This window comes from Penaeus japonicus, unplaced genomic scaffold, assembly GCF_977035675.1.
Source record: "Penaeus japonicus unplaced genomic scaffold, GWHDUDI00000001_assembly GWHDUDI00000033, whole genome shotgun sequence".
NCBI classification, from domain to species: domain Eukaryota; kingdom Metazoa; phylum Arthropoda; class Malacostraca; order Decapoda; family Penaeidae; genus Penaeus; species Penaeus japonicus.
The window spans coordinates 10006434-10026433 of NW_028234435.1; the positions used below are offsets into that span (position 1 = coordinate 10006434).

The 20000-nt window shown below is 53.0% G+C and overlaps 1 protein-coding gene across 3 annotated transcripts in view; it reads left to right on the forward strand.

The window, feature by feature from the left end:
• The window catches only part of LOC122261816 (uncharacterized), a 100267-nt gene that overhangs the window by 48929 nt on the left and 31338 nt on the right, over positions 1-20000 (forward strand). For all 3 annotated transcript variants that reach the window (XM_086530362.1, XM_086530360.1, XM_086530363.1), the window contains exon 2: positions 7523-15154. In XM_086530362.1, the coding sequence (XP_086386488.1) occupies positions 7656-15154 (7499 nt within the window). In that variant the 5' untranslated portion in view covers positions 7523-7655. The remainder of the gene's footprint in view (positions 1-7522; positions 15155-20000) is intronic.

Consider the following 20000-nt stretch of genomic DNA (forward strand, 5'->3'; position numbering starts at 1 on the left):
TGGCATTAATCTCCTGGAACGGAAACGGATGCCCGGCGAGCCGCATCGAGTGTGCCGTGCACCTTTAATCACGATGCACCATGCACGAGTTACACACTCGACCTGTGCATCGCAAGGCTGATGAAGACACGCCGATGCCTTCCTCACGACCGCCTCGGATCCGCCGGAAAGCAGGGAAGGCAGAGGCTGGGGAGGCAAAGGCTGGGAAGGCAGAGCCCGGGGAGGCAGACACACCAGGTGACGCCAGGCTCTCTCCTCTGCGTCACTCGCCTCCCGGAACCGGCCGTGCCGTGGAGGGCGAGGTAACCGGTGGAGGGCGAAGTAAGGTCGCGGTGGGATTTTTGCAGCGGTGATACGCACGCTTGGATGCGGTGGAGCCGACGGGGGGGGGGGGGGGGGGGGGAGGGAGAGGAGGGAGGGGGGAGAGGGAGAGGAAGGAGGAGGGAGGAGGTTAGGGGGAGGAGAAGAGGAGACGGCGAGAGAGGCGAGAGTGGGAGGAGAGATGAGAGAGAGAGAGAGAGAGAGAGAGAGAGAGAGAGAGAGAGAGAGAGAGAGAGAGAGAGAGAGAGAGAGGCTACAAGCAAACACAGGCAAAGAGAGAGAAAGGGTAGGGGGGAAAGGGAAATGAGACATAAGATGAGGCAGACAAACAACACAGACAGAAAGGCAGGCAGACAAGCAGGCAGGCAGGCAGGCAGGAAGGAAGGTAAGCAAGCAGGCACAGTGGTTTCTCTCCTGCGTGGTAACTCGGTTATCGTGTTTCATTTCGAGTTTATTTCCTCGCCAACCTCATGGTGAGGTCAGGTGTGTTGCAGAACAAGAGATCGGGTGTGTGTGTGTGTGTGTGTGTGCATTGGGTTTTCGAAGATCACTTTGGTTTCGAGATTTGCAGTTCAATTTGCTTCCAGTGGCTTGCTCTGCCGTTGCGTGGGTTTGTCGGGATGCGAGTCAAGCGTCGCCTAAGACGAAGGCCAGAGGAAGAGTAATGCCAATGCCTCGCCTGTGAATTATGCAATAAGTATCAGTTCTAGATCGGAAGCGTAAGCTGAGGCTTTTTGCGCCGCCGGTTAGAAATCTCGGTGTTTTTTCTCCCCCTATGTCTACCTTATACTTTCCCTCCTCATCCCCTCTTCTTCTCTCTCCCTCTCCTCCCTCCCTCTCCTTCCCTCCCTCCCTCCCTCCCTCCCTCCCTCCCTCCCTCTCCCTCCCTTTCTCTCCTCCTTCCGTTTCCTCTTCCCTCTCCTTCTCCCCTCTCCTCCCCCTCCCTCTATCCTCCTTTCCTCTCTCCCTCCCTCCTTTTACAACCTCCAGTCCTCTCATAGGTTTCATCGCTCGAGGAGCAAAAGAACGCGAGGGGAAGCCCCGAAACTCTGCAAAGGATTCCGGGTGTGTCGCCAACTAGGGGGGGAGTTCCCCGGATGTGTCAATACACCAGGGGAAGAGAGGGGGGGTCACAAGGGGGCATTCTTAGTCATTATATATCAGGTGGGATTGATTTTATTTTTTTTATTTTTTTTTTCATTTTTTTTTCATTTCTTTTTTTTTTTTTTTTTTTTTTTTTTTTTTTTTGGGGGGGGGGAGGCATGGTGTTTACACTGTTTTGGAATTGTCAGTATTACTGCTGCTAATATCATTTTTACATTTTTATGGCTGCTGTTGCCACAGTGTTTTTTTCCAAGTATGATTACCGGTTGTGATTTTAGTGAGAATTGTTTAGAACGAAGGAATCAGGATCGGTGTCTTTGTTATGTGAAGAAATTCTCGCGGAATTGTTGTGATAATCATCATTCCCATATTCGACGCCATTTTTGTTATAGGCTCATTGCGATTAATATTGTTATTGCTATTGACATGATTAAACATACCGATAAGCTCCTCTCAGTATGATTTACCATGTTATTATCCTGTCGATGACGTCATAAGTGCGCGACGAGGGAGCCAGCTAACTCGAGTCGCCACGCAATTTTCGCCTTTAAAGTCTACTCGGGAGCCAGACCTCGCGCGGGCTGCAAGAAGCTGTTGGTTGCCTTCTACATTGCAAAATAGGGAATCAGGACTAGACTCTATTGCGACGTAATCTAGACTGCAGAATAAGACGGATGTGAGAGGGGGTAAGGGGAGAGGGAGAGGGAGGGGGAGGGGAGGAAACACGAGTAAAGCGCATGAGACTCGCAGTTTTCATGACAACCGATGTCCCCCGATACCTGAGATGGCGGCTGAGGGAGCCACGTGCTCTTACCAACACAAGGAGCGAGGTTTTGCGTGCCTCTGTGCGTGCGGTCCCGTTCAAGTGCAGGCGGGTACGAGGGGGAGCTCAAGGAAGGGAGGATGAGAGAGAGAGAGAGAGAGTGAGGAGTGAGTAAGTAAGTAAAAGAAAGAGGCAGACAGACAGACAGACTGACGAAAGAGAGAGTGGTGGGGTTTGGGGGTGCGTATCATGTAAAGAGTATGCATAGCGGAAATGATTAGACTAGTTAGAATAACTCTGCTGTTAAATGACCCGTAGAGTTTTGATATTAATAGCCTTATCAGCGACCTAAGCTATTATTTTGTCGTGGTAAATATCGGGCTTTATGAGCTTGTCCAGCAGCAGTGAGAGACTGACTGGTCTTCTGTTGGTGAATAGAAAGCTGTTGACGGTGACGAAATGACTTGAAAGTTGGCTCTTTTGCAAGTCCTTTGTCTCTTTTGAATCTCTCTCTCTACCCTCTATACCCTCTTCCCCTTTTCTTTCAGCCTCCCTCCAACCCCCTTCCCCTTCTCTCCCCCTTTGATCTTGTCTCTCCTCCCCCGTGTGTGTTCGTCGTTCGCTTGATCGTCTGGCTCGCGTTCTGTCATTCTTCTGTTTCTCTCTTCGCTTTGTTTTGTTTGCCTTTCTCGTGTTCTTCTCAATTGATGGTTTTAATTGATACTTGCACGGGAATATGATTTCGTCTTTTCTCTCTCTCTCTCTCTCTCTCTCTCTCTCTCTCTCTCTCTCTCTCTCTCTCTCTCTCTCTCTCTCTCTCTCTCTCTCTCTCTCTCTCTCTTTCACACACTTTCTCCTTTCACTTCCTGGGTTTCCTTCACGATGCACAGTGCGTTTTTTTATTATAAGGTATAAAGGATCTTGACGGCTAGCTTGAGAGGCCTAGATTATTGCAGAATCTCTCTAGAGAGACATAGGGGAGGAAGAAGTGTGAGAGAGAGAGAGAGGGAGGGAGGGAGGGAGGGAGGGAGAGGGGGGGTTATTGCGTTCTACGATGTGATTAAATGTGACCTTAGTGACAATTGACTGTCCATGAAAGGCGTTGATGCCCCTCGAAAGTGATCCGATTCTCTGCCGTAATGGGAGGGGGACGATAGTGCCAGGTATCCCGCCCCAGGCTCCCATACTGCCCTTTTGTGTGCTGTGGAAGAGTACGTGCACCATATGATCCCCCCCCCACACACACACCTCTCTCTTTCTCTCCCTCTCCCTCTCCCTCTCCCTCTCCCTCTCTCTTTTTCTCTCTCCCTCTCTCTCTTTCTCTCTCCCTCCCTCTCTCTCTCTCCCTCCCTCCCTCCCTCTCTCTCCTTCTCTCTCCCTCCCTCTCTCTCTCCCTCTCCTCTCCTCTCCTCTCCTCTCTCTCCTCTCTCTCCTCTCTCTCTTCCCCCCCTCCCCCCTCTCTCTCTCTGTTGACCCCCATAAGTCACTCCCAATAACAACTGAGGATTGGTTAGGCTGGTGAGGAGACTTGGTTTTGGGTCGAAGTATGAGAGGGATATCCCCTGGGGGTGTGATGAAAGGGGGAGGGGGAGGGGGAGGAATAAAAGGGTAGGAAGGCTTGCGTCACCTCTGGGGTTACCCTTCACCTTTAGTGATCGTGAGGGTAATACCCCACCCCATCTACCTATCCAGCTACTTTACTTCCTCATCTTCCTTCTCCTCCTCCTTCTCCTCCTTCCCCTCATCTTCCTTCTTCTTCTCCTCATCTTCCTTCTTCTTCTCCTCCTTCCCCTCATCTTCCTTCTTTTCCTCTTCCTCCTCCTCCTCCTTCCCCTCATCTTCCTTCTCTTCTTCCTTCTCCTCCTCCTTTCCCTCCCCCTCCTTCTTTTCCTCTTCCTCCTCCTCCTTCCCCTCCCCCTCCTTCTTTTCCTCTTCCTCCTCCTCCTTCCCCTCATCGTCCCTCTTCTTCTCCTCATCTTCCTTCTTCTCCTCCTTGTCCTTCCCCTTCCTCCTCCTCTTCCACTTCTTCCTCTTCCTCTTCCTCAACCCTCGTAATTCTCCCCCCTCCCCTTCCACGTCATTCCTATAAACTCCTCTCCTCTCACCCCCTCCCTCCCCCTCCCTCCGTGTAATTTTGTTATGACGACCAAGTAGTATGTGTCCATGGTCGTTATTATCCTGTACTATTTGATTTAATGTTCCTTTTCTTTCTCTCATTTTACTTTTATCATATCTTATGCGTCAAATGTGGATTATTAGGTAATGCTCAAGGACGTTCAATATGATAAACATATCTTTTTTGCAGTTGTCGAGTCCTGAACGGTGTCCTTGGTATGCAAGTTTGTTCACATGTATGCGGGTCTTGAGATTTGTTCGTGTTGCGACACACACACCTACAGACACACACACGCACACCTACAGACACACACACGCACACCTACAGACACACACACGCACACCTACAGACACACACACGCACACCTACAGACACACACACGCACACCTACAGACACATACACGCACACCTAGACACATACACGCACACCTAGACACACACACACACACACACACACACACACACACTTATTTGTTTTTAAATGTATACACATATATACAATACATATACATGTATATATGTAAGTATATTTGTGTGAGAGATTTATAGATATACATACAGGAAAGCCTTTTATTTATACTTATTTATGTACATGAATCACACTGTGTAGGGATCTTTATGTGTGTTTAGACATTCACACAGACAGATATGGTAATGTGTTCCTGTTTGAAGCGCTTGCGTGATTCATGCCCCCTGGCGTGTCCGGAGGTGTGATTCAGCCGTTTGTCTCTAGAAAGGGTTTTCAGAGATCTCGCAGCTGAATATTTAATTGGCGGGTCGGTACAGTTAGGCGGCGAGGGCAGAGCGGCCTGCGCGTATTGCTCGGGCCGACAGGTGGAGTGACTGGGCAGGTGGCTCCCGCCGACTGACTGACTGGCGGGGCGGCGTGGCGTGGCCATGCGAGGTCCTGGCAATGGGGGGGGCAGAGGGGGGCGGGGCCAGAGTCTGGGGGGAGGGCCAAGGGTCGAGCGGTCGCGGGATGCTCAGTTAGTGACCAACCTCGTAGGAGAGGAGTTGTGTTTTCGCCCACTCGCCCGATTGTCCTGAAGTGCGCGACACGCCCGTTCGCCCCCAAGCTCTCTCGCGCGTCGCCGTGGTCTTCGTCGTCGTCGTCGACTCTGCGTCCGGAAAGTGATCTGTGGAGCTCGTGCTGCCTCGACGAGTACCCCGCGAGTGAGTTTCGTTCCGTGGCGAAAGTGAAGGAAGGTTGTGAATGGGACGCTTTTTGCAATGTAGAGGGACGTAATTGCAGGAGTGAATTGACAGTTGCGTGCAGCGCTGTCATGGGGAACATAATACGCGTTTAGATGTACCAGAGAAAAACAAAAACAACACAATTCGCCGTGGTTTCAAATGTTCAAGCGGCGGTGGACAGATTATCTTTGTTTGTGTTTGTAGTACGGTGTTGTTAACGCAAGTGGACTGACTGCCGCCCAGGTGGAATTTACAGTGTGTTAAAGACGAGATGTATTTTCAGAAATTATTTTTTATTTATATATCGAAGTCGAAGCAACGATTTTCCAATTATTTCGAAAACTGTGAAGAATCGAATACTGTGCGTGAAAGGGGCGTATCGTTATACAGAGCCCCTTGGAATGTGTGACATATAGATGTGCTTACGTTACGTGAGAATAAAAATCTCGGGGGAAAGTGCGCAGAGCCAGTGAAATCCGAACGGGAAAGAAAGCTCTCGGGAGATGAGTAAGCAGGCGTCATTCGAGAGCGCAACCCACGAAACATTCCAACTTTACACACGATTTGTCTATAGGAGTAGGAGAAGGAGTAGGAGTAGGAGAAGGAGGAGGGGGAGGGGAGGAGGAGAGAGAGAGAGAGAGTGAGAGAGAGAGTGAGAGAGTGAGAGAGTGAGAGAGTGAGAGAGTGAGAGTTACGGCTCGCAAGCGGCAACACTCGAGAGCAATGACGCTGTTTACAAACAAGCTAATCTCCGCGCTTGCTCTTCCAGACGCGCGCCTCTGCAGTGGCGTTTGGCGCGCGATGCTAATGATGGTCCCGAAATAGATTTCAGTCTCCGATTTAGCTAAGCCTGGGGCCACGCCGACGACATTTGCTTATGGGCGCAAGTGCACGCGACCCTCCGCTCAAGACGGGGGCGGGAAGGTGTTCGCCGATGTAGTTTCCCTGTAGTTCGCTCTTGAGGGGGGGGGGGGCTAGTAGCCGCTTTATGTTTCCCCTTTCCTTCGGCTGTTGTCTTGCTCGTGTTTCCTGCTTGTTGCTTTTTCTCTTGCATTGGATTGGGTTTTCTCCTTTTCTTTCATTTTTTTTCTCCCTCTTAAGAATTTGAAGCTTTTCTCCGTTATTTCAAGTAATCACGGCGCTTCTTATCCGTTATTATCATTGTCTATCTCTTTTCTCTTTGTTTTTAGCCTCGCATCTCTTTCTCTTTCTCTTTCTCTCTCTCACTCTCTCAACCTTCGCTGTTGCCTTTGTTTAGATATCTGTTCCAGTTGTTTTCCTCTTGTTCTGTCTCTGCCTGTTGTATGTTTGCCTTTCTGTCTGTTTTCGATCTCTTTCGATGTTGCTTTCTCCTTATATTTTGTCTGTGGTTTTCATGTCATCATCGTTTGGCCCTAGGTTTTTTTTCAATATTTCTTTTTTTTATCAAATCGTTATTTGGGACTTATTATATGTAGCCTTTAATTACTGTTATTGTTGCGTCGATCTTTCGATATGTTCAGATATTGTTCAACGTATGTTCTACGTTAAGCGTGATTCGTTGTTGTGGCCAATCTTGGCAATTCATTTTCAGATCATTGCATCGCAACTCATGTCTCTGTAAATTGCTGAACAAAGGGTTGGGGAATACGTCTTTCCTAAATACAGCTGTCGGTATTTTACTGGTTATTATTATTATTTATTATTATTATTATTTTTTGTTTTTCATATCACTTGTCTCTCCCATTTCACTCGTATTTCTTGTGGGTTTATTTATTTGCTATATATTTTTTTTTTCTTTTTTCTCTCTTTTATTTATTTAAATCGTAGATAATCTACAGGGTAGGTTCGTAACCCTGTGCCAAGAATAACGCGTTGTGAGTGAGATCGCGGTTCGCTATGCCGTCACATCCGTACATAACGCGTTCATGTGCCAGTGAGTAGGAAATGCTGGGGAATATCTGGCGGTGAGGGATGTTGCAGGAGTTCTGTTATAGACTGCTATTTCTTGTGTTATTTTGGCTTACGAAATCATTGATCTTTAGGAATTGAGGATGTGACTTGACAGGTCACGGTCAGTGACCGGTTCACAGTCACTAGCGCCAGCAGACATCACGCCCACGTCGCCCACACTCCGTTGATGGCCTGGTAAGAGCCAGGCTCCGCCCGCAGCACCTCATGCCTGTCGCCGAAAGCAGACGGGGGAGGCGTGGCCCTTCAGGGAAGGTGCCTCAGGATAACGTGCTGCACGTCAACCTGGACGTGCGCACTGGCGTGCCACGTGCAACGCTCGTTAAGGGCGGCAAGGACTTTGCATTGAACGGCTCCTCCAAGAACGTCGTCGGCGCCTCCCAGGGGTCGCCGCCCTCCAAGAACCACGTGTCCTCCATCTACCTGCACAACAAGTCCTCGTACTCCAGCCCTAACGCCCACGCCCACGCCCACTACCGGGAGACCCTGGACGAGCCGCCCAAGTATGATGACCTCTTTAAAAACCATCTGAACGGCCAGGAGACGCCCGTGTTCCAAGGGCAGAAGCGAAACCACGACAGGAGGCACTTCAAGTCGTACCTTTTCAAGCACTTTTCCAAGCCGAAGCCGTTCAGCAAGGGCGGCAGCGGCAAGCAGCCTTCGTCCGGCAGCTATAAGGGGCGGCGCGCCGACTGCTACGCGGAGATAACCATCCCGCCCACAGCGCCCCTGGACGTGACTAGCTTCTCCAAGGGCAAGCTGGAGCAGCCTCTGCCCCAGCTTCACCCCCAGTACTCGCAGCCGTATGTCCACCCCGAGGCCCCGTGCGAGCCCCTTTACCAGACCAAGTACGACTCGCAGTCGCAGTCGCAGTATAAGGCCGAGTCTCCCGGCCACCCCACCTACCAGGCCCCCTACGAGGCTCAGCCGCCTTTCCCGGCTGCGCCTCAGCCAGGCAAGGGCCAGCCCCACTATCGGTGCGCGCGAGAGCCGTCCGGCCGGGGCCCTGGGCGAGAGATGCCGTTGCACTACACCGATGAGGACGCCAGAAAGTTCACCATAACCCTCAAGCCCGGCCAGTACCGCGTCAACGTGCAGTGGCGTTCTAAGACGCACCCCTTCCGCATCACCCTCACGCCCAAGAAGAAGGGCGGCCTGGAGGCACCCCCGCCCGCCGAGCAGCAACCGCTCTACTACTCCTCGTGCCAGGCGCACCCGCAGCACCAGGAGGGCCCGGCGTCCCTGCCGCGGCGCCTGGTGCACCGGCTGCTCTTCCGCCCGCACACGCCCCCCGCGCAGGACGACCTCGAGCGCCAGCAGCAGCAGCAGCAGCACGAGGAGAAGCTCAGCATGTCGCCCGCGCAGCTGCCGCAGTACCAGCAGCGCCTGCCCCTCCACGTGCACCAGCAGCAACAGGTCGCCCAGCAGCAGCAGCAGCTGTTGCAGCAACAGGTGGGCGTGAACCCCGCGTGCGGCGACCGGAAGGGGCAGAAGCGGTGCTGGGAGGGCGGGCCGCGGCATCGCCAGAGGAAGAGTCGATACAGGTGGGCGTCTTTGTCTTGCATGCACTTAAGCAGCCTGGACGAGAGCGTGGGCGAGGCCTCGGGCTGCGACTCCTACGGCGGCTACGAGGGCGTCGAGCACCTCAAGCGCCACTCCCTCAGCCACCTGCGAGCGGCCAGCTGCGACTCGCTCTCCTGCGGCTGCAAGGGGGTGGGCGCGGTGGCCGCCGCGGGGGGCTATGGGGCTAGGGGCTTCGGTGGCGGGAGCAGGAGGCGGGTAGCCGCGCTTGGGGTCAATGGTAGACTTAACACCTGGAATGCCTCGTGTTTCGGTGGTGGCATTAGGAACGGGATTGGTAGTGGTGGTGGTGGTAGTGGTGGTGGTGGTTGCGGTGGTGGTGGTGGTGGTGATGGTGACACTGTAGGTGATGTGACTGACGACAGCTTTATATTCATTGAGAAACCTCCACTCAAGTACCATGCGGTGTCGTGTGACGTTTTACGGGAAGAGGGTAAAGAGACGCGTGTCACGGCTTCCGGTCTGGGGAAGGAGAAGTACATGCCGCCCATCGGCGAGCGGAAGACGTGGCACGAGGACGAGGCCTTCGTGAAGCAGGTGGTGGAGGAATACTTCAAGGACCCTCCTCCCCTTTCGGACTCTGAAGGGAAAAGTACAGACGACAAACCCGACGGGCCAACAACAGGGAAGCCCTGCGGCGAGGCTGGGGAATGTAAAGGGTCGTCCACTTCGTCATCGTCGTACTCATCGTCGTCGTCGTCATCATCGTCATCAGCGTCGTCGTCATCTTCTTCATCCACTGAGAGTGATGACTGTGAAGACGACGGGTCCCAGGACGGGGCCGTCGACTGTGGCAGCCCCAGTATAGACGACACCACGTACTGCGACGACTCGGACGAGACAACCTCCTGGTTCACCGACGACTCCTTGGGCTACGAGGCTGACGTGGAGCCCAGTGACAAGGACACGCTGGGGCACGTATGGCGCCGGTGGAGAAGCGCGCCAGACGTACGACCCAGCAGTGACGTCAGGGCCAGGTGGCTTCCCGCGGGCAGGGGGGCGCCGGCGGCCAAGAAAGGCGTCGCAGACACTCGCGCGCGTGGAGGTGGAGGTGATGCGAGCGGCGGAGAGCGGGCGTGGCGGCGGGGCAATGGTGGCAATGGTGTAGGGGTGGCAAGAGGGGCGGAGGCGGCCGCCAGCGCGACCCCATATAAACACGTGCCAGTATGTGGCTACCAGACCCGTAAGTCGTGCAGCGTCGACGAGACCAAGTTGTCACGCCTCAGGCTGGGACTGAGGAAGGTGAAGAAGCACAAACTCCTGCAATTTAGTCACTACGACGGCGAGAGAAGGCCGAGGACCGCGCGCATCGCCTCCAGCAGGAAGACCGACGACAGTGAGCGAGATGTCAGTGATGTGTTGGGGAGTGCCTCGGCCCTCACGCCGCACAGTGAAGAGACCGAGGAAGATCTCTTTCAGGGCGGCGACAAGCTCGAATTCGTGAATGGTAAATTCTCAGCTGGCACGGACAAACCAGGGTGCAGCGGGCTGGTGTGTGAGTGTGTGCGGAGGGGGCTACAGACTGTGGGCGCGAGCGAAAGCAGCAGAGGTGGGCGTGGTACGAGTGTGGAGGCGGGGAGTGTAGATGACAGTACAACAGAGAGAACGCAGCGGGTGCTCTCGCAGGGCTTAGTGATCCACCATTCCGCCAACACAGAGGCGGAGATACTCAATGGGAGTCTGATAAGGAACGCCCTTAGTATACTTAGGGAGGAACAGAACTCGCAGACCTTGCCAGATCCAGCCCCTGCGACGCCACACAAGGGCACAAGTGAGGCCTGTGAGGGACAAGGGGCAGAGGCCGTGGCGCCGGCGCCAAAACAAAGCCACGACGAAGGCGGCAGCGCGGAGGCACCACAAGAACAAGTAGAAGATGTGGGTAGTGGCGCAGTGCCCCACCCGGAGGAAATGAATAAGGTGAACATCACCATACACCTCACTCCACCGCTCCCCCGGAGGACAGGGGAAGAGGGAGGGATGGGAGGCGCCCCCACCCAGCCTCTCGCTCACCAGCAGCAAACGTTCCCTAGTGTGTCCGTGGCTGATCAGCATGTGTCTAGAATAACGCACTGTGTTCCAGTGAGCGAAGCATCGAGAGTGAGCGAGTGTGAGCAGAAGGGCGGGCTGAAGGGTGAGCAGCATCGTCACTATGAAAACGTGGACGGCGTCGGCGGACGGGCGGGCGACGGTGGCAGTGCTGGGGCGAGGGGCGGTTTCCACGGCAGGTCGAGTGTCACGCAGGGTCGTGGCTCCTCCGAATCTGGCAGGCGCTCCACCAGCATGGATTCCGTTTTAAAAACTTACCATTATCCTGAGACACCAGAGTCGAGGACCAGCTCCTTATCGTCCTCGAGCGGCCAAAGTAGTTGCTGTCACGGAAGGTCAAGATGCAGAACAAAGTCCTCGGGGAATAAGAGTCAGCCTCATGCTCCCAGCCAAGGTCCCCGTCAGCCCAGCGCCCCCGGAGAGGGCTCCGGCACCGCGAGCTCCGCCTCGAGTAAGGCCTTGGGCGCAGAGTACCACGTTCATCGGGTTCAGGTGGGGACTGGGAACGATCGCAAGTTCGCGCAGGCAACGCAGCGTTCTGTGCTGGAGGTCCCCGTGAGTGTCGCAGGAAAGGGTCAGGTTCAGAAGAGCGAGTTGGTCCTCGAACCGCCGAAATCGCTGGGGACTCACCCTGGCTCGTCCCCCCGCCACCCTACCTTCTTGACCGCGACCTTCCCGACCTCCAAGACGTGCATATCGGAGTACAACATCGGGGACACTAAGCCGCACTCGCCACCAAACGCTCCCGGCTTGTTCTGCGAGGAGATGAAGCACTCTGTAAACACGACCAAGAATAATAAACCAGCAGAAGCATCCAAAGAAGAGCAGGCAGGGAAAAAATCGGGCAAGAGCGACTCCAAGAGCAAATCTAAGTCTAAGCCTCGAAAATACTTCTCCGGTATTTTGAATGCTTTTGGTTCCGCCGCGCCCCGATTTAGAGGCGTGGGATCATCATCAGATGCCAAGGGAGAGAGCAAGGAGCGGAGTCAGAGCAAGAAGGTTGTGGAAGACGGTGAGGGTGGTCGTGCTGTCCCGCCCCAGAGCACACAGACATCTGATCTGACAGCCGCCCCTGTGGGACGTACTCCGAGTGGGTTGTCGGACGCAGGCTCCTCCGGCAGGACCTGTGACGCGGCAGCCAAGGGTAGTGCGCTGTGTAACAAGGCCGGTGCGGCAGAGTCTATAAGCGAAACATTACAGGTAAGGGAGACTAAACATAGTAGCCTCGGTGCCTCCGAATACCGTCATCGTAGTGACGTCGTCCCGATACCCAGTCCGCGGCCACGACGCGCCCGCAAGAATAGTCATGACTCAGCAGACAGCGTCGCGCCCACACCACCCACCCGCCGCAGAAATCCTGGGGAACACAGCGGTAAACCAGCTGTAGACGGTAGCAGTAAGGAGTTTGAGAATCTCGAGAGTCCCCACGCCAGTCCCCGCGCCAGCCCCCACAACAGCTCCCGCGCCAGCCCCCGCGTGCGGCGTGGACGGGAGCCAAGGGAGACAAGCACCCCGTCAGCGGAGAAGAACTTCCGGCGCCAGCTGCCCACACCCGCACCGCAGCCTGGCCTCATTAACACACCTGGGACGCCATCCGCCCACACGGCCCTCCAAGCCTCTTACGAAAATATTTCTTTCCACGAGAGACATTCTTTTAGCAAGCGGGATGTACCTGTAGGAACGCAAAGGTGTGATCCTGGGGGGAAGGCGAGCGGGGGGCCGCGCCAAGAGGCGTGTCCTTTCGTCTCCTCCAGGTCCTCGAGAGCAGCGGACACGCCCCGCAGCACTAAATCACACAGGAGTTCTAGGTCAAGCAAAAACTATACCTGTTCTGGCGGATCGAATAATGGGGCGGCGGGGGGGAGCAGCGTAGCAGCAGAGCAGAAGAATCAAGCCAATGAGGGCAGTGGGAAGGCTGAGGGCGCCCCGCGAGACGGCGCCAGTGCTCCCGCCGGCGGAGCAACGGGGACAGGCGCAGGAGGAGGCCGAGTAGAAAGGTTTCCTCGCGGTGGGTCGAGCGGGGGATCAGGAACAAGTGATACGACACCGTCTTGGCGACGACGTAGATCTCGCCCTCCTACGCTACCCACAACGCCGCCACAGACATCGCGAGTTCGGAGATCGTCACAGTCATCGGTCACGTCGGGAGGGTCACTGACCTCGTCCCCAACCCGATGGAGGCGCCCCCAGGCTGAGGATACATGGGAAGGGACCAGCGACGAGGGCGGAAGGGAGAGCAGCCACTCGAGGTCCCCGTCTTCCGGGTCTGTAGCATCAGAGTCCACTTCGTTCTACTACAGTGCGGTAGGGTCCACCATGTACGAGCGTCCGAAGTCTTTGTTCGAAGATGACACGGCCAGATACTCCTTCGTTACGTGTCCTCAGTATGAACCTGTGCAGTCGGGAGACGTGGAGAGTAGCTTTACCGTCCCCGCGCCAGATGCCTCGTCCAGCAACAACCTTCCGAGAACCATCAGTGGCGACCTTAATTGTGACATTGACATCAGTCTGACCGAGGGAGAGATCAAGGTCCGTGTAAGGACAGAGGATGAAGATGTGGTGTCGTCTACTCCTATACAAGACGACGATGACGACGACGACGACGATGACGACGGAGACGACGACGGAGCTGAGGTAGAGACCGACAGCGACGATTACGAGTTGTCGAGCGAAGAACAAACTCAGGACGACCAAAAGGAGGATGGTAACGTTGGAGGTGAGAGCAAGGCGTTAAGAGACAGCGGCGTGGTTCATGCTGTTCCGTGCGTAGCTGTCACGGACTCTTCGAATAGATCGAGCCTTTCCAGCTCTTACGGAAAGCCAACATTCCGCGGGAAGTACCTGGACTCCCTCGGGCGTCACGAGGCGGGGAAGCGGGAGAGCGGGTTAGTACACGCCTCCCCCTGCTGGGCTACCACGGACTCCGACGTCAGGTCTAGTGTCTCCAGCACAGACTTCTACAGCAAAGTCTGCATAAAACCCACGCACACACAGCGGACATACGAACCCCAGTACGTGAACGTGCAGCCGACCGATGACAAGAAGGATCTCGACGAGACGGCGTCGGATTCCTCTCAGACGGAGAAACGGAGACTTTCCGGAGTCTGGTCGATCGACGGCGACACGGACCGCGAGAGCGACCCCGAAGATAAACAGGAAAGTGGTAACAATGATAACTCACGAGAAGATTTCGAAAGGCGCGTGGCAGACATGAGCCTAGACGAACGCAAGGAATCCACGAGTTCGCGGATGGCCGAGTCCTTTGCCAGCAGTCACCACGGGGAGGAGTGTTATGCGACCGAGGAAATCGACTACGGCCAGGAAGAGGCGGTCCTGCTCATCGACTCCTCCAGTCCTCCCCCTCAGGAGCAGCCTTTCCTTACCGAGCACGAGGTGGCGGACCATCCTCCTGACGGCTTCAACGAGGCCAACCTGGGCGAAGCATGGGACCAACACGCGCGCGCGTGGGAGTGGCACAAGTCCGTCTGGGAGCACCACCAACAGATCCATCAGCAGCACATGCATCACCACTTCCACCATCATCACCAGCACCAGTCGCTGTTGTCAGATGTCATGTCGTGTCTCGGCGGTGGCTGGGGTATGTCGGCGCCGTCGTGGTGCCACCACCCCTACCCCGAAGCGAAACCAGGGTGTCAGAACAGAAAGTCGGACGGACGCCTGCAGGAGAGTCCTACGCCAGACTGCAGATGGTCTGGTCAGTTCGATGACCCACCGTACCAGCCCGCCCCTGGGAAGCCTCCTCCCTCCCCGCTGCCTCCTTCAGGGACGCAGAAGAGCCGTGACACGTCCTCGCAGCCCCGAGAAGGGTCACGCCCCCAGACGCGCCAGAGGTCGAGATCGCGGCGTCGCGCGCACTCGGCCAACGCGAAGTATCGAGTCGAGCTAGAAATCCCTCCCCACCTGCTGTCTCGGCCACGCCCTTCGTCCTTCACGAACCTGGTCACCAGGAGACCAAGCAACCATTCCCCTGAACCCCTCGAAGACGACTTGGGTCAAGAGACTCTCCTGTACCTCTCGGGCGCAGCCACCGGGAACACCGCGGAGGCGAACCAACGCCGGTACGAGCACTGGCCCCCACGCCCTGGTCAAGACGCCCTGTGTGCGAGGCCGACCTGGAGGTTTCTCGGCTTAACTTTACTAATACCCGGAGACGACGCCAGTAGCTCCAGCATGTTGCCTGTTTGCTCTACTAACTCGTGTATGGGGTGTTGGAATATGCTGAGTATGTCCATTGCTTATTTTGCAAGAGTACGATTTTTTTTTCATAGCTCGTGCCTAAACGATGCAGCATGTTAGTAATGTAATCTATGTAAAAGTTGTATGTTTTGATTATATTTACTTGACTACGCCCCGAGGTGTGTAATATATATATATATATATATATATATATATATATATATATATATATATGTATGTATGTATGTATGTATGTATATATATATATATATATGTATGTATATGTATATGTATATGTATATGTATATACACACATACCTACTTATACATTATTAAACACGCATACAAACACACATGCACACATACATACTACATAACTACACACCTGCACACACATATGCACACACGCACGCATACATATACGCACATACATACACACATGCACACATACATACACATACATACACACACGCACACATACACATACATACACGCACATATACATACACACGCGCATATACATACACACATACACACACACTCATGCACGCACACACACACACACACACACACACACACACACACACACACACACACACACACACACACACACACACACACACACACACACACACACACACTCACTCACACACACAAATAATTATATTGATGTATAATGAATATGTATACATAATATATATGTATTTGTATATATATTTATTTGTTTCTAGAGACACGCACATGCAGTTATATAGACAGACATATACGTGGATGCATATTAATCTTATGTATTTATAAATCTACAAACCTATAAACAAGTGTACTGTGTAATCTTGTACGGAGCGTCCGGAACGGTTGTCCACACGCCGAACCACTGGCGGACACGGACAGGTAGCAGTGGGAACGAACCGAGCTTTCGGCGCCGTGTTTTGACCCGAATAGCCTCTAGGTAGCCACGGGACAAGCGCAGGTGTGAAGGGGGCGTGCGTGCGTGCGTGCGTTCGGCTGCTTGAAGCCAGAGAGTGAGTCTGCTTTCATGTGGACGAAAGCAAACACCTCTGTCTTTCTCTCTCTCTCTCTCTCTTTCTGTGTCTTTCTCTCTCTCTCTTTCTGTGTCTTTCTCTCTCTCTCTCTCTCTTTCTGTGTCTTTCTCTCTCTTTCTGTGTCTTTCTCTCTCTCTCTCTCTTTCTGTGTCTTTCTCTCTCTCTCTCTCTCTTTAGCACTTCGTTTTTGTTGCACATGCCTTGCAAGAAGCTAATTCGATTATTTAATGTTCTGCACATAGCATTATTGCCCAGTTCATGTTGGTTTTGGTATTTATAGTTTTATTTTCAGAGAGGATACTTAGTGTCGCGAAAAAATCCAGAAGTGCGTGCTTTAAAAGCAAACCCAGTGATATTTTTGTCGCAGCTGCGTGCGTGCGTGTGTGTTTATGTGTGTGTGTGTGTGTTTGTATTCTTGATTTTATCTCCTTGTTTCATATCGCTACTCATCTTCGTCTGTAATTTGTCCCATTTTGTATCGACTTGTTAGTTAATTGTCGATATATGTGTTTCAATAAGGGTGTGGTTAATCCTGATTTGTCAGTAGCTACTAACAAAGAGAATTAGTAGCAGAACTAATAATAGAGAGAGAAAAAAAAAAACAAAAAAACAGGTAGGGACACCGAGCCACACCGAGTGTTTATTTATAGGATTTGGATGAGTGTGTCATAAATGCTTGTTCTGTGCCCTTGCGAGAAACGCGAGACGATTTCAGAAATGTTCGTCCCCATTCATTGCGATTCGCGTTGAGACAATGCCGTGGCGCCGGTGAAACACCTTATATTGATGTGACCGTTTGAAGCTCGGTGGCTGTTTATTCTGTAAGTCGGTTTCTCGTATCTCATTCATTCCTCTCTTGATTTGGTATGTAAACAGGAAAGGGAGAGGCGGTGACGTCAGCCCGATGATAGGCCTAATGTTGTTGTTGTTGTTGTGTGCGTTTCCGTGCCCCCATTCGGCAGTTTGCTGCTCCTCTTCTTTGTGCACTTCTTGCAGGGTTGGCCCTCGAAGGTGCCTCCTCTCCTGTAGTGCATTGGCACCGGAGGCACGCGGGGCAAGAGTTTAACCGTTGGTCTCTCTGCGTTTTCGTTTTCTTTGTTTTTCCTTGTTTCTCCAGCGCTCCAGCAGGGCGAGGCCACCGGTGTTGAGTAACATAAAGAGGCGGGAGTTATTTATAGCATTCGTTGCTACAGTGGTAGCTGGCTCTCTTATTATTGTAGGAGACGTGCCGTGCCGCCTTTAGCAACTTCGCACAAGTTGAGTAAACATCTTCCGTTGATGACCCTAAAGCATTCCTTACTCTGTTTGCCGAAGTGCGCCTACTCTCACGTCAACGAATATGCATGTATGGATACGGGCGAGTCTAGGTCAAGTGCGGCTCTGTCTCCATGCCCTGCGCCTCGGGGAAACAAATCATTCGAGTGGAGTCCCCCCCCCCCCACCCCCGTCCAGTGGCGTCACACCTGCTGAAAGTTTGAATCACTTCAGCGTAAATCATTTAGTACTGTGAGGATTCGCGTTGTAAAGCTGCCTCTTAATCTCTCGTCACAAAGCATGCTCTGGCGGTTGCATTGCATTGCATTGCTTTGCACCGACCTCGCCACCGCATTCTGTTAGAGAAGAAGAAGCAGATATTTTTTCAGTGTTGGAAAGTGGCTGATTAAACTGATATGAAAGACTTTCCCTTTGCCAAGAACGCTTCTTCTGGGCCGGACTCTTCTCTTCTCGCCTCTTCTTCTTCTTGAAACTTGTTCTTTTGTTTTCCCTTCTTTCCTTTCTTTTTTTACCCCTCTTCCTTTCCTTTTGCCCACCCCCCTTGCCTGCACCTCCCCCACGTGACTTACATCATTTATTACCCATGTCATAGCGATACCCTCGAATATTCTTACGGAGTGTCGGGGACTCGATTCGGGCGGGAGCTCCAGTTTCGGCTGCACTAACCTTAAAAGAGTACTATGCGGTGCCGCGGACCTTCTTTTGGTGTGATGGTGCGGTAGCGGTGGGCGGGGGCGGGGAGGGGGGGAGGGTGTTGTTTGTAGGCCACCTTATTGGTTTGCAGGTACTGGCATCTCCCCGCACACAGCACTAGGCCATCCTGCACCTCCCCCTCCTCCATCCCTCCCTCCCTTCCTACCTCCTTCCTCCCTTCCGTCCTACCTACCTACCTACCTACCTACCTACCTACCTACCTACCTACCTCCCTCCCTCCCTCCCTCCTACTCCTTTCCTTCCTTCCTTCCTACCTACCTCCTTCCTTCCTCTCTCTCCCACCTCTCCCTCTTCTTTCTCCTCTCTCCCCCTCCATCCCTCTTTCTCCTCTCTCCCCCTCCATCCCTCTTTCTCCTCTCTCCCCCTCCATCCCTCTTTCTCCTCTCTCCCCCTCCCTCCCTCCCTCTTTCTCCTCTCTCCCTCCCTCCCTTCCTCCTCTCTCCCTCCCTCCTCTCTCCCTCCCTCCCTTCCTCCTCTCTCCCTCCCTCCCTTCCTCCTCTCTCTCTCTCTTCCCCTCCCTCCCTCCCTCTTTCTCCTCTCTCCCCCTCCCTCCTCTCTCTCTCTCTCTCTCTCTCTCTCTCTCTCTCTCTCTCTCTCTCTCTCTCTCTCTCTCTCTCTCTCTCTCTCTCTCTCTCTCTCTCTCTCTCTCTCTTTCTTTCCCTCCCTCTCTCCCTCCCATTCCCCCCCGCCCGAAACCCCTCCCTTGTTATTATTATTACTATTATTATTATTATTATTATTATTATTATTATTATTATTATTACTACCACAACTATTACTATTACTACTACTACTACTTCCACCACCGTGCTTTCACCGCTAGGCTCTGTAGCTTCGTGACAGCTCTGGGGCTGGATGTCTCGCCGGCCCCTCGGGTCACCTGACAACGGGTGTCCTGTCCAGTGGCGGTCGTCAAACCTGGTCTCGTGTGTCTTGTTTGACCGGGTTATTGTTTTTCTCTTGTTTATTTGTTGTTTGGTTGTGTCGGTATCGTTTTTGTTTTTTTTAAGAATTGTGATTACATTCTGGGATTATTCACTTGGGTTTTGTCGTTGTATTCCGGGAGGATTATTCACTGGGATTTCTCTCTCTCTTGCGGGATTATCCACTCGGGTTTTGTCTTTCCGGAGCCTTTCGTTTGTTTGTTTGTTTGTTTTTGTCTTCCCGGAATTATTCGCCAGTTTCGGTAAATATTTGAAAGCGGCCGAGGGTGGTTATTTAGCGTGTCTATTAATGATCCTGTGTCTATTTATTCTGTGGGAAAGTCTTGTCGGCTGAGGCATCTTCTTGACCCTTCGGAGGGGAAGGGGTAGGAGGAGGGAAAGGGTGGGGGTGGGGGCACGGGGCAGTGAGTCACTAGTTGCAAACAGCGAGGGTGATAATGTTACCGATTCTTTTTTCCTTTCTTTACTGATTTTTTTTTTCTTCTTCCTCATATTCATACTTTTATTATTATTATTATTATTATATTATATTATTACTACCACTACTATTCTCCTCCTCCTCCTCCTCCTCCTCCTCCTCCTCCATCCTCACCTTCCCTTTTAATGTTATGCAGAAACCGCACTGTTTGCGCCGTTAACCTTGAGTCAACCTGCTGAATATGATGCGAATCGCTCCAATTGGCGGCGGCGGCGAAGGGACGGTTATGGGGGGGGGGGGGTGAAGTTTACTTATTTACCTTGTCACCACATCT